The 13,966-nt window shown below is 31.6% G+C and overlaps 1 protein-coding gene across 3 annotated transcripts; it reads left to right on the top strand.

Moving 5' to 3' along the window:
- The first annotated feature begins 1,306 nt into the window (after window positions 1-1,306).
- LOC113515984 (protein quick-to-court) lies at window positions 1,307-13,856 on the top strand. 3 transcript variants are annotated; one of them, XM_026900301.3, is made up of 6 exons: window positions 1,307-1,639; window positions 5,268-5,535; window positions 7,710-8,753; window positions 9,417-9,518; window positions 10,256-10,348; window positions 11,382-13,856. In XM_026900301.3, the coding sequence occupies exons 2-6, from the start codon at window positions 5,299-5,301 to the stop codon at window positions 11,583-11,585; spliced, it is 1,680 nt and encodes a 559-aa protein (XP_026756102.2). In that variant the 5' UTR covers window positions 1,307-1,639; window positions 5,268-5,298; the 3' UTR covers window positions 11,586-13,856. The 3 variants fall into 3 exon arrangements, with proteins under 3 accessions (XP_026756102.2, XP_031764647.2, XP_031764646.2); XM_031908786.2 differs by lacking the exon at window positions 1,307-1,639 and adding an exon at window positions 4,196-4,288; XM_031908787.2 differs by lacking the exon at window positions 10,256-10,348 and having other exon boundaries at window positions 1,308-1,639.
- Window positions 13,857-13,966: the final 110 nt, after the last annotated feature.

Below are 13,966 nucleotides of genomic sequence, written 5' to 3'. Positions count from 1 at the left end.
TGTCTTTTATATCTACTATGTTTTTTTTTTAAATACATTAGAAAAATCTGTTTAAGGATTCGAGATCATTGCTTAGTTAATTTATCAATACATAAATCAAAATCATTCGGGTGGCATAAAAGGAACATATTCATTGCACAGGAAGTGTGTTAATTAGCCAGTATACGTAACTATAATTGCATTTGAATTACAGTGAATGCTTCAAGGTAATATATAATGAGGTAAGTATATAAAAATAAGGTCGACAAGTAAAAATAAAAAAATATATATAATAAATCATTTACGTATTCCTGTACAAATGTTATTGCTTATAATTAGTAACCTGAATACCTTTGTATGTTCTCTGTGAATACCATTTTCCGATAATATATGCGAGGAAAACATAAAAGAGAATGTAACGCAGTCGTGCCTACGCATTGCACTCATCAAACATGTTTTCATCGTTATCAGAGTATGTCGTAATAATTATTGTTCGCGAAACTAAATACCTACCCGTTTCACCAAAGCACAACAACTCCAACCAGCATAAATGACTGTACTATAAACATAGAGAGGGATTTCTCAGACATAAAGATTGCGATATGGCATCATGAGATTTTTTAATGTTTGATAATGGAATAGTAACCCGCCCGCGCTATAGTATACGCCGATGGGGTACCAGTGAGGGGTGATAGGTGAAAATGAAAAGACAGGTCAGTTAACCCATCCTGATAAATAATACACTTGGAATTCAGCACGATAGTTTCTAGGGGGGAGGTTGACCTGATATGAATATACCCTATATTATTAACAATGGGACTGGTAGTCCGCATTACTAACAATCCCTTTCCCCCCGCCCAAAAGGATTAGGTATAGGCAATTGTCTAGTTCATTACAAAATTTGGCTCAATATGAGGATTGATCTGTTATAGACAGTAGCATTTATTTAATAATCCTATATTGGAATAACTGCGACAGCTGAAACTCGTATCAAATAAGTGCAAAAAAACTAGGTAGATTGGTACTTCTAAAAATAATGAAACCTGAATCTGATGCAATAACTTCCTATAGGTACAATGTTTATATGTTGATCTATCGTAGTACCTACAGGCGTACTATACAACAATGTGCAAATATACGCCAGATGGCGTATTGTGTCTCCCAGTTTCAGCAATGCACCGTACATAATACCGTGAAAAAACCAAGTTATTGCCATTGTTCTCAAATTTGCTCAGATCCATAGCTACTCGTTATGCGATACGCTAGATGGTGGCGTAACAACGAGTACCACAACAATGGAATGAGTACATTTGCTAACAAGCAATTTGGTAGTTGCGTTGACGTGGCCACAGCGAGGCGCTGCCAGCCTCAGCAACGGCCGCAACATACCGTGAACAAACATTGACCAAGCACGCAGCCAACGCACTGCGCTCCGACGACTTGCCGCAACATTCTTAGCGTAAAAGTTAACGTGGATGGTTTACTCTATGTAATTTGCGATGTTTAAGTTGATATTTCCAAGTTTCCCCTTGGAACAACACTGTGCGAACGACTGTATTATATCGAACTACGATTGTGCTAAATACTTGTGTTACTGATGTTCCGGCGATGTTCTCACTGAGCGCAATGGATATTGGGAAATTCGTACTTGTTACAATTAGTGAGTATAATCGGCTATTAATTTTACTTTCGAGTGCTACCGCAATAATTTTCCTTTCCCACGTAACGTTGTCTTTATTTTCATTCAGTGGTTCGGAAAATAGACCGTAAATATATAGGTATATTTATCTGTAACGATACATATATTGTAAATTAATAAATATGTACCTATATTTATAAAATACGAGTAAATAGTAAATTTATTATATAAATTTATATAAAGAATAATAAAATATATTTAGGTACTACCAATATAAATCTGAAATAAGAACCTAATACCTACTGCGTTAGATACTGTTTAACCTTGGCTGACTAAAAGCAAAAAACTCAAATAGCAGGATAGAGCAAAAACAATCCGCTAAATTAACAATTATAATTATTTTTCTCAACACATCTAAATGGTACGTAGCTGAAAATACGAACCAATAGAAAAAACCCCGTTTCGAATGTAATCAAATGTTAATTGTCCTGTGGGCTTTTTTTTAATGAATGATAATGGAATGGTAACCCCGCCTGCGATATCGATATACGCTGGCGGGGCACCAGTGAGAGATGATAGGTGAGATAAAAGGGCAGGTCAGTTAGCCCTTCGTGATGAATACACCTGGAATTCAGCACAATAGTTTCCAGGGGGGATTACGTGGAGGTCGACCTGATAGGGTATATTGCTAGCAATGGGACTGATAGTCCGCATTACTAACAATCCCTTTCCCCCCTATTCTGCGGGCTGGTCACAAAGCTCGAAGAACCATCAACCAAAGGGGAAGAAAGGTCTTCAGTGGCGACCCCGTATGAGGAAACGCAATGTGGGGCGAAGCCCCACTAAATGAAGTGACAACCTCAAATGCATTGCATGGAGTCAATGGATGCAGGTGGTTCAGGACCATTCTTTATGGCAGTCTATGGGGGAGGCCTATGTTCAGCAGTGGACGGAGCCAAGATGATGATGATGAAACTGTTCTATAGTACTAGTACCAGTAAAATAAATGTTTAAAAACAGAAATAGAAGTACAGCCTGTACTCAGCAACCATGGTTAAAAAGGTCATACTATACTGTATGAGTAAAGAATCTCCGGAGTAGTCTTAAGTCGGGGTTTACTATGAGACAAATTATGAAAGTGTATAAAGCTGGAGATATTAGAATAGGGCCTTCGATACTCTGTTATTTCTGCACATATAACCGCAATGTGAAGGTAGATTCAGAAAAGCAGCAGGGCGCATTTGGTTTTTTAGTGAATTTTTGTTTCAATTTATACCATTACCAATAAATAACATTGAAAAGTTATAATAAGTGAGAAATCAAAGAATGTAGCATCGTTATTTTAAATGTGGAATAGCTTACACTCAGTGAGCATCTCTCCCTGCACCACTTTCTTTATACATGACCCCAATTTTACTAATGTTTTGGTTACATACGAGATTTTTTTAATTTGGGTTGATCTTCGTTTTAGCCAAAATTTGAATGTTTGTATTGAAATAATAATCATCATTACTATATCAGTACACCACAAAACTCAAACGCACAATTTTCGGAGCTACGCTTAAGATTATTAGATATTTTGTGGTGGTAGCTTTGTGTAGTGTAAATTAACTACATATATTACCTATTACCAAACGATAGACATACGGTACATAAAATGTATGCATTTAATATATATATATATATATATATATATATATATATATATATATATATATATATATATATATATATATATATGTGTGTGTGTATGTATATATATACATGTAACAATTTTTCCAGAGAAAAGTCAGCAATCTTGTCTCTAATTTTCTTTTTCATTTTTATTTATTATATATTAATTGTTAACAGTGTTCTAACTATAATAAATAGTTTTAATATTCTCTATCTAAAGGTATCGGCTTATCCCCATTATTAAGAATATACACTGTCAGGACGATCTCCACACGCTTTCCTCTGAAAATAAACGCTTTTAATTCCTGATGGATTCATCATGATGGGCAATTGAACTGACTTCAACCTCACACGCACATTTTTTATCCCTATTATTTACTATAGGTATTATTTATTTTTATAATCGGTGAAACAAAATATAAAATTATATATGAACAAATAGAGACATAAAGTCATTTTAATTTATGAATAATAATTCTTCCTGCCTTTTATTTAATTGCTAAAATATATGTAAGTGCTAATTTTGAAGTTTAGTGTTTCCTACATCTACATATATACAAATTGAATCAGTTCACAGGACACCATGACTATCACAGTATATTCTGTGATATCTATGGCGCTATTCATAAATGTAGGCGACTGTTACCACCTTCCATATGGTAGCTGATCAATTATACCATCTTATGTTCCATAAAAAAATGACGGGCAAATTGTAACAGCAATATGTATATAACTTAGGTACATAAGTACATACCTATAAAGTGTATTGTAGCTAATAGACTAGCACATAGGTAACAAATAAATGGAGACTTTTCCCAGACTTAATATATCATGATAATGCAATAGGTATTCTGTAACTAGTCAAACCCAGTTGTGCAACTGACTGAGCCGTGTTGTAAGAAATCGTCTAAGCGAACAGTGTTGTTCCGTTTATATTGAGTGCAAATTCCAAACGCCGACGTTGTTCTTCAACAATTACCTACTTACTAGTATCGTGTAAGTTACACTTAAATTACAAAGATTTTTATTATGAAACTTATGTAATGTGTACTATATAAACTGCAATTAGACATGAATAAAACCAAGATCGAAGTAAATAAAATACTAATCAACAAAATGGATTCACAATTGTAAACGTATCGCGAAATTTACAAAAAATAAATAAATAAAAAATAAATAGTAAATTAAAACGTAAAAATCCAATCAGGTACTTAATTGTATTATGACTTATTTTTAGTATTAAGTATCCTTTGTTAAAATATTATAACCTACCAAATTTCATTCTAATCTGTTGAGACATACAACATACATACATTATATTTCATACAAATATCTTTACAATTTTTCACATTTACATAGAAAACATTGTAGGATTATTAATGTGTACGTACGTACAAATATGACAGAACTATACCACTGGACTGATGTGGATGATTTCTTGTATGTTTAAGTCGATCTCTGGATGTTGTCCTGTAGGTGGCACTGCGATAGGATTTCAGAAATTTTTTTTTTTATTCCGAATAGGCAGTGGTATAAAAAAGGTGACTATTCTTAAATTTAAAATTCATAAAAAATATTTCGTTCTTCCCTTTCATTTAATTATTATTATTTTTTTCTTTAATATAAGAACATGTTATATGTTATATCTAAATTTAATTTCTCTCCCATTACTTCCTAATTTATTTTAAATGAAAAAAAAGCAAGCAAAGCACAGTCTGTCTGTCGGGTCCGCTAATTACAACTACCTACGCTTTATTGCTTATTTTTAACTGCTTTAAAATTAAGCCACGAAAACGTACATAAAAAATTATATTAAACTCGGAAATTTAAATTATTTCATAACTTTTTCATTTCTGTATTTATAATACAGCTGTATGGATATAGTTCCTTCGCCTTGCCGAATATACTACAATTATAAAAAAATTTGGCACTTGCGAAAATATAAACAGCTGTTTCATTTTTACATTTTTCGCAGTACGCTACGTCGATGTAAGTAATTGAAGAAAATGAATAGAAATTATAATAGAAGAGTGCCAGAGTTTCATGATGAACACTGCTGCGCGGGAAGTATTGCCGGCAACTTTCGGCGCACGTCTTCACTGCGACTGCGCGGTGAAAAGATGGTGCAGCGCTCGCCTCTTTCTACTAGAAAATTAATTCCTGTAATCACGGAAAACGCACATCAAAAAACCCGGAGCGATGGAGCTCGTCTCGTGGAGCCGGGTCATCGCCAAAGGAGCCATGTGAGTATCATTCACTTTGTCCCCACTACACGTTGATCAAACATTTATGTGGCTTGCTACGCAACTCAATACAACTTACAGATCACTGTACTGTCTGTACATATAGAAAAGATACTTTAATTTGTTGTGTTATAGATCTAAAAAGCAAGGACCTATATGAATAACAAAATTATCTTTGTATTAGCTGTCTACGGAAATGTGTAAATTTAAATTGTGATTACATATGTCATGCTACTCTAAACATATGTAGGGCATTATCTCAGTATTTCATTTATGAACAACGTTATTTATTTTTCATAATGAAAGGAGCAATGCCTTAAAATATTATTTAAATGAAATGTAATTTAGCCTTTACTTAATAGTCTATTAAAATTTTAGGGATATCTGAGAAATGGTAGGTATTAAAAAGATTGATTAAAAAGATTAAAGAAATTGCAAAGAATGCTGTGAATATTTTTTACACAAGTGAATATAGAACTTTTTTTAGATAGTTGGACTTTCTAAAAAAAAATATTTATTTACTAGGTTAGTACAACATGCAACTATGTCTGCAGTGATTAAAATAAAAAGAATCCTGTGGGTTAATCTAGGATATAGTCTATTAATGTATCAAATTCTATTCAAATCCATTTAGTCATCTAAGCATTGTAATCAACAAACTTCTATAAGTAAAAACTTTCATGTTTCTTATTGTAGTATCTTTAGAAAAAATCAAGGTGTACATTTTTGTTCACACAAACAGCTAAAATTCCTTATCAGCATATTTATTCACATTAATTGTTGAAACCATGTGTTTTTACATATTGTTTTTCTCCAACTTGAAACATAGGATATGGAAAGCCTAATAAGAATAAGATATGGACTCAATAGGATTATTTTTTAAGGTTGTAGGGAGGCAAAATAATGTTTACTGGGTTAGCTATAGTATGTACATAATGTATTATGTAAAATAATAACTTTAAATACATACTGAAGTACAAATATATATTGTTGATATAGATTTGTACCAATCTAAATATATACAGTATATTGTTATGTTATGAACAACAAAATATTGAATTTAAAATAATTCCTATGCAAATCTTATATACATTTGCTTTATACTACTCTTAGGATTCATTATTAACCATCATAATAAAATGGACTTTTTAAGTTTCACTATAGGAAACTTTCTTTCTTTCTTCTTATGATTCTAGCTTACTATCTTAAATAAGTGTCAAAAACAACATTTCATACCATAAACACATTATTCAATCTCTTCTCAGTTTAGAAACAGATGACTGCATAGTATATCTAAATCTATTTATTCTATAAAAATATGAATTTGTCATACATCTTTAAGCATTTTAAATGTGTCATCAAATGTATCATTAAACAAGTTTTTCAAAATAAAATATAAATCTGTACTAATTTTTTTAATGGAATATTTACATAAACAAATTTACTTTCTTGCATTTTACATCTAACTAACCCTTATTAATTTTGCCAATTTTTGAATCACCACATAGAAATAGTTTGTATAGAAACAAAAAAAATGGGGAAACAATTATAACTAAAAATGACGAATATTTGTTGAAGTCTAAGGAAAACTTCAACAAATATTTGGAAACAAAATAGCTAAATAAGTCAAGTCCTTCTAGATTTTGTGTTTTTCAGTAACACATTTAGTAATTTATTTTTAATTATGTAAAAAATAAATAACATGGGACCTGACTATACTCATGAAATTCTAATGATTTTGTTAGATTATAAGCTTCTACTAAGACATCTACAAAGCTCTATCAGGACCATTATGGCAGTCCATGGGGGAGGCCTATGTTTAGCAGTGAGCAGATGAGATAATGATGATTAAGCTTCTTAATAGTATTTTTTTTAATGGGTGCTAATGGAATGGTATACTTGCCTGCACTATTGGTAAATGCTGGCGAGGCACCTATGAGGGATGATAGGTGACAATGAAAACAGGTCAGTTAGCACTTCATGACGGATTCCACTAGAATTAACCACAATGATTTCCAGGGGGAACTGAGTGGAGGTTGAACTAATAGAGTGTATTACTAGCAATGGGTCAGTTAGATCCCATTACTAATAATAATTCTCCACCATTTAATAGTATTTAAAAAGTAAAATCTTTTTCTTTTTTATTCTCATATCTAATACAAATACTTTTTCAGTCTTTTAGCTCAAATGCTCAACACAAATCCAGAAAGCCCTGCCTGAAATCCCCTGACAATGGTATGGATAGCAAACTGGATATGACTGATTCTGCCCATACTCCACCTGGATCTCCGGAGGACTTGCCTGATGATGAGTCTCTCCACAGTTACGGTAGTGCAGCCACCGCAGCTTCTGTCGACGCGGGTTACGCACCTTTCAACGGTACTACATTCAGTGGCCGGTCCATGCGATATGTCCTACATTGTTCCTCTCACGCAGGCTTAGCAGGTGATGATTACTTAACGCCCACGCAACGAGCCCAAAAACAAATACGTCGCCTAAAAAGCTTACTCAGCCAAGCTAAAAAAGACTTAGAAAAAAAAGACAGTGAAATATTCCATCTCACCAAGGAGGTAGTTGAACTTCGCCTCTACAAAGCATCCATTTGTTCACCTGATGAAAAATCAAACTCCAGTGAAATTGTGACAATAAGAGAAAATGCTGATGATATTTCTATTGAGCAAGAAAGCCCTAAACGTGAAGAGGCTTGTAGTACCTTTGATGTTACTGATAGTCCCCTGTTCAAAGATCAAACCCCCACTCGGTGTCGGAATGATATGCAAGGTTCTTTTACTGATTCTGGCCACTTTGATGATCTCACAAACTCCTCTTTACACTCTAAAGAATCAGTCCATATGTTAACACATGAAGCAGCTTGCATGACTGAGGTTGAAGATTCAGATGGGGAGCGACGTAGCTTAATATCTTTTTACGAGAAAAAAGTGGAAGATGTAATGAGAGCACATGTGGGAGAGACACAGGAATTGAAAAAGGCTCATAATGACAAGGTGGAAGCTTTGCTGCAGAAGTTGGCTGATGTGAACACGCGCTACTGTGAATTACTACCAAACTATGAACAAGCTAAAGAACGAATCCATTCCCTAGAGAAGCAGCTAGAAGAGGCGAGCAAACAGTTACAAGAAGAAGAAAGTAGGCATCGCTCTATGTACTTGCAGATGTACAACAAAGGAGTTGAAGCTGCTAAGTTTGAATTGGAAAAGGTACTTATTATATACATAATAGTTCATTAATTCAAAATAAATGTAATATTTATAGAAGGTATTCATAACTGAGGATGAGATAAATATATATATTTAAATATAAATCGAATATATATATTTAAATAAATGAAACTTAATTTCTTTGGTGCGAACTTTTAATTAAAAAAAAAGTGACAAAACAATGTAAAAATTAAAATAGGTCCATAGATTTTAATTTTTATGAGTATAAAAACATACCCTTTGTTTTTATTTAAATAAGAAATATATATAATTAGAATTAACCCTTTCCACTCCAATGTCGAGTGTCACTCGACATTTATTTTGTTCCACCAGCTCCACTGTCGAGTGACACTCGACATAGTGTAATACTTCTTTTTGTGCACAATTTGAAAAAAGGTGCGATTTTTTAAAAAATACCATACCAAAAGGGATTATAAAGATTATAATTAAGTATTATAATATAGTATCCTGAAATTACTCATAAAATAAAGTTTATCATATAAGAAAAAATCAAATTTATTTACAAAATAAGAAAAAACCCCTAAATGTTAAAAAACGTAATTTTAGCGTGGAGCTGATGGAATAAAAAGAAAAAAAAAGGCTTGGAGTGGAAAGGGGTAATATATAGGTAATGTGTTTGCAACACATTTCTTGATCTTGCAGGAAGGAGAACCTGGAACTTCACAAGGACAAGAAAGCAGAGTTTCTGTTGAAGAACTACTTGAACAGCTGCAGATTACCCAGACTGAGCTCGAAAATGTCCGAGTGAGTATTCATAATTTTATCCTTTGCTTAATTTTAACTTGTGTGCGAAACAATAGTCTGTTTACATTGAACAATAATATATCCTTGACAACAGATGTATGACCTTTGTAATGCATATTACGCATAAAGTAACAAAAATATAGGTATTATAAAGATTTTTACACAGTATAATGAAATGTATAACAATCTAGAAACCAGCTATAGTACCTCTGAATTTTTCTTTGATATAAAATATTCCTTACATCTCATTAATAAATATTGAAATTTATAAAAAGTTATACGTTTGGTAAACGTTTTAAGATAAAAGTTTACAGATTGACTATCATCATACTTGAAGTACTTCATGGGTTATATGAAAATAATGAACCTCGGAGTCGACCTTTCTTGAGAAAAATAATAAGTTTAATGAATACCAACGCTGGATTTCGGATCGTTATACGATTTCCATGATACCGAACAGTAGCATTACAAAAGTTACAAAGTATTATTAATAATAATTTCTTCATCAATATCATCATACATAACAGTCTTATTTCATTTATTCCTTCGATTCTAACATTTTCTACTGATGCTAATCCCCTCTGTACGGCGCACGTGAAAAGGAGAAAACTAGAATAATAATAACCTTTTTAAATTATTAATAGATTAACCACATCACATTGTGACACCAGAGTTGTGTAGCGTGTGCATGTAGTGGCGATTAACAATTTCGAGCTTTAATGTGTAGTGCATTACAGGACACGGCATTCACAGCGGACCGAACGGCAAAGTCACAAGTACTTCTAAGTGCAAAGGAGGCTGTTTCTTTGTGGGTCCTAGGAGCTCGGAAGGTTGGATCTTTTACTGGACCACAGCGTCCACTAACCACTGCCGTGTTTATTATTTTATTTTTTTTACACTTTGCTTTAGCACAAAGGTTAAGAGAAAGTCTAGCTAAAGTCTATGTTTTGAATTTTCTTATTTTTAAACCTATTTAAACAAGGTTAATAAAAACTTAACTCTCTTAAGGTGTGGGTAGTCATCATACGAAAAGTATATGTGCTCATTTTATATGGATTGTATATAATTTCTTTATGTGCAATGCAAGGTATCTTTATTGTCAAAATATTATAACCCACTTATTGTTGCTGCCTATAGATATTTATGGTTCTATACATAATTACACATGTTTTATAAAATCGTTACGCTAAATTGTATATAAATGTCGATAATAAATTTAACATTATACAAAAAATAAACTTAAAAACTAACACAATTTTAGTACGTTAGCAATATTTTCTCCTGTATGCAAGTAGTTGGTAATTATTTTTATTTTCTTGCCTAACACTAGCTTTGCATGATATTGCGCTGAAACAGCCTCTTTTGGTTTTATTGGTAATATAGGTAAATGGTGTATAGTTAATTTTATATATATATATATATATATATATATATATATATATATATATATATATATTTATTTATTTATTTAGATTTTATGTACATATTAGTGTTTAAAAATGAACTGCACAATTCCTTGCAGTATATTTCTAAACACTATATATTTATTATGTGTATTAGTTCAAAGAGAATTAGCAAAAATAAATAGTGTGTGAAAATATGGTTTTAAAGAGAATGTCGTTATTTTACATAATGTTAATTTTAACTCAGTCGTTCACCATTTTCACAAAGTGTAAAATTTAGTAGACAAAAACGCAGATCTAAATTTAATATTTTTTTGTATATCTGGTTAATAAACCAACTACCTCGTAGTATTTTTTATCTTTGTTTACTGCAACCTATTTATTCGTCTTCTTTTTTAATGCATGCTGTTAACGAGTTTATTGCAAACAAATTCTTAAATATACATATTTTGTATTACAGGCTATGTATCGTCGTATTGTAGAGTCGCAGAAAGGTAGCAAGACCAATGTGGATCCTGAGGTGACGTTACAGTTCTTGAAGTCGGCCATTTACTACTTCCTGACTGATCCTGAGAACCATCAAGGTCATCTCAATGCTATAGAGAACATTCTAGGATTTACTGAATCGGAAAAGAAGAACATACGTACGGCGAGGGCTACATGAGAAGACTGCTGTGAACGTGTGATATGTCCGTAGATTAATTTTGTTGCTACTTAGATAGGTATTAATTGTTGCATGTTATCAAATATGAAACAGCTAATAATTTAAGTCGTAGTTTTAGATCATATGCACATGACCATACGTTACTTTTAAGAAACCCTAATTTTGCATAATTTGCACATAATACACTTTATTTGTGGTGGTTGTTATCTTTTCTTTTGGGTATTATATCGAATTTATTTTTTTAATTAATAAGTTTTGTGATTTTTCAAATAGATCTTAAGGCCAAAGAATTAAGTTTCCTTTTTTGTGCAATTTTGACAATAGTTTTAAGTGAGCAGTACAGTGAAATTGCTACATTCCTTGTAGATTATAACTATTTTAAGTGTTATATTTTATAATTTTATTGTATTATCTATATTGGTGTTGTTTTCCTATAACTTATCTTGCGTTTTTTGCATGCTTGTCATTTTATAAAAAGTATTAAATTATAAAATCATCATGATTCATAAAAAATCTCACTTTAACGTAAAGGTGAATTTTGTACATGGATAAATAAATGAGCTGACTTGAGTAGATAAACTTAAAAAACATTTTTTGTTTTCTGGTTAATCATTTAATTTTAACATTATCTACACATACTCTTACCCATTAAAGTCCTATATAAAATGCAGGCCCGCACGCGCCTGAATAGTTAGATGCCTAATGCGGTTGCTTATAAGTGCAATGCTCCTTTGAAATTGAACATAAGCATATTTTGTTCCAGAAATTCTTTAATTAGATATATAATGTTTCTATAGAGATAGCCTTTTTTACACGATATTTTTATTCTATATTTAAAATGTAGTCTTTTTATTCCGTCCACTGATCTCTCTCGGTCGCATAATATTACTCTTAAGTTGTATTTTAATGTACATATTTATTAGAATATTTAATGTCTCTACACTACTTCTGCCGCTTCGTATATGTTGAGTGGATACGAAGTTGTCAGAAAGGTAAACCCTCCGATTCTTGAGCGTGCAAACTATGAATCGTCGTCGATGGAGTTAAGTATGATATTAATGTGGTATTGGTAAAATATGCTAATTACAGACTATTTAATAGATAGAGTAAAAATTTAATATTTATCCAGAATTCTTACCATATACTGCCTTTTAGTGCTATGGTCAGCTATCTATACAATACGTTATATAAAATTCACCTTTATCAGTTATATTAGATGTAAGATTGAATCTTGCCACTTTTGTGTCTGTGATTGAAGATTAAAGTACTATATTTTACAACTCGCATAACATCTCGAATGGTTTAATTGAATATCGCTTCACAATTTGATTTTTGCTAAAAATGTTGCCCACTAATTTTATGCAAATTTTACGAACTTGTCTAGAGTTAACCCGGCAATATGATAAATTATTTTCTGTACGTTGCCTTTTACCCGTTTATTTTACAATAAAGTCGCTCTTTTCCCCCCTATAAAGTCTGTTCTAAATTTTTTTTTAATTTGTAATAGGAAAAATTTCGGTGGCCTATCTAATATCCATTGTCTTACACATGAATACCGACGTTGATTCACAAAATATATTATGTCTTGCATTATTATTCCTAAAAGCTAAAGTTACTATGTAATCGTACCCAGTAATTTCACTTACTATCTACTCCTCTTTTTCATATAAAATATCCAGAAATTAGCTCTAACAATCCTTTTTTTTTTGCATATGTCAAATTGTGAAGATAAAAAACAGTTATTTTAGCTATCTAATTACACCAGTGTTTCTGCAAAATGTTTGCACGGAGCAATTTTTAGATATTATTGTAATATTCAAATATATTGCCAGGTATCTTGCCATTAAAATTTTAACATGGCGATTAGAGCACAACAGTAACGTCCAACAGCTTTATAGTCTCATAATTTTATTCTATTTAGCATTGATGCCTAATTAGCCATAACAAAAGTGCATAGCTCATAATCTTACCTAAAAAAATAATTCACAATATTATATAGACAATGTTAAACCTGATTTGTAAAGAAACAGTATTAATAGTTCTCGAATATTTAAAAAAAGAATGTTTTGCGGAATATTAAGACAAGATCATAATTAATTAAAAAAAAAATATCATATTGAATATTATTTTTTATATTTTTGCCTGCACTGTTATGACTGTATTGTACATTTACATAAAATCTCATATTACGTAAATACAACCCATGATACTTTTACACAGGATTCTGTGACAGAAATTGCTCGTCTTGTTATTAAATTATGAAACATGTGATTTGTTGTTTGAATTTTAACTACCTTAAGAATTACATTTCTTTTTTTATTTAATTCTTATTTTTGTATATGGAAAATATCCTTAAAATATACTACATTACTAACATAATA

The sequence above is a fragment of the Galleria mellonella genome, unplaced genomic scaffold (genome assembly GCF_026898425.1).
Source record: "Galleria mellonella isolate WM207_F2 unplaced genomic scaffold, CSIRO_AGI_GalMel_v1 utg74, whole genome shotgun sequence".
NCBI lineage: Eukaryota > Metazoa > Arthropoda > Insecta > Lepidoptera > Pyralidae > Galleria > Galleria mellonella.
Note: the sequence above shows the minus strand (reverse complement) of the source record. Positions and strands in the feature narration are given on the sequence as shown.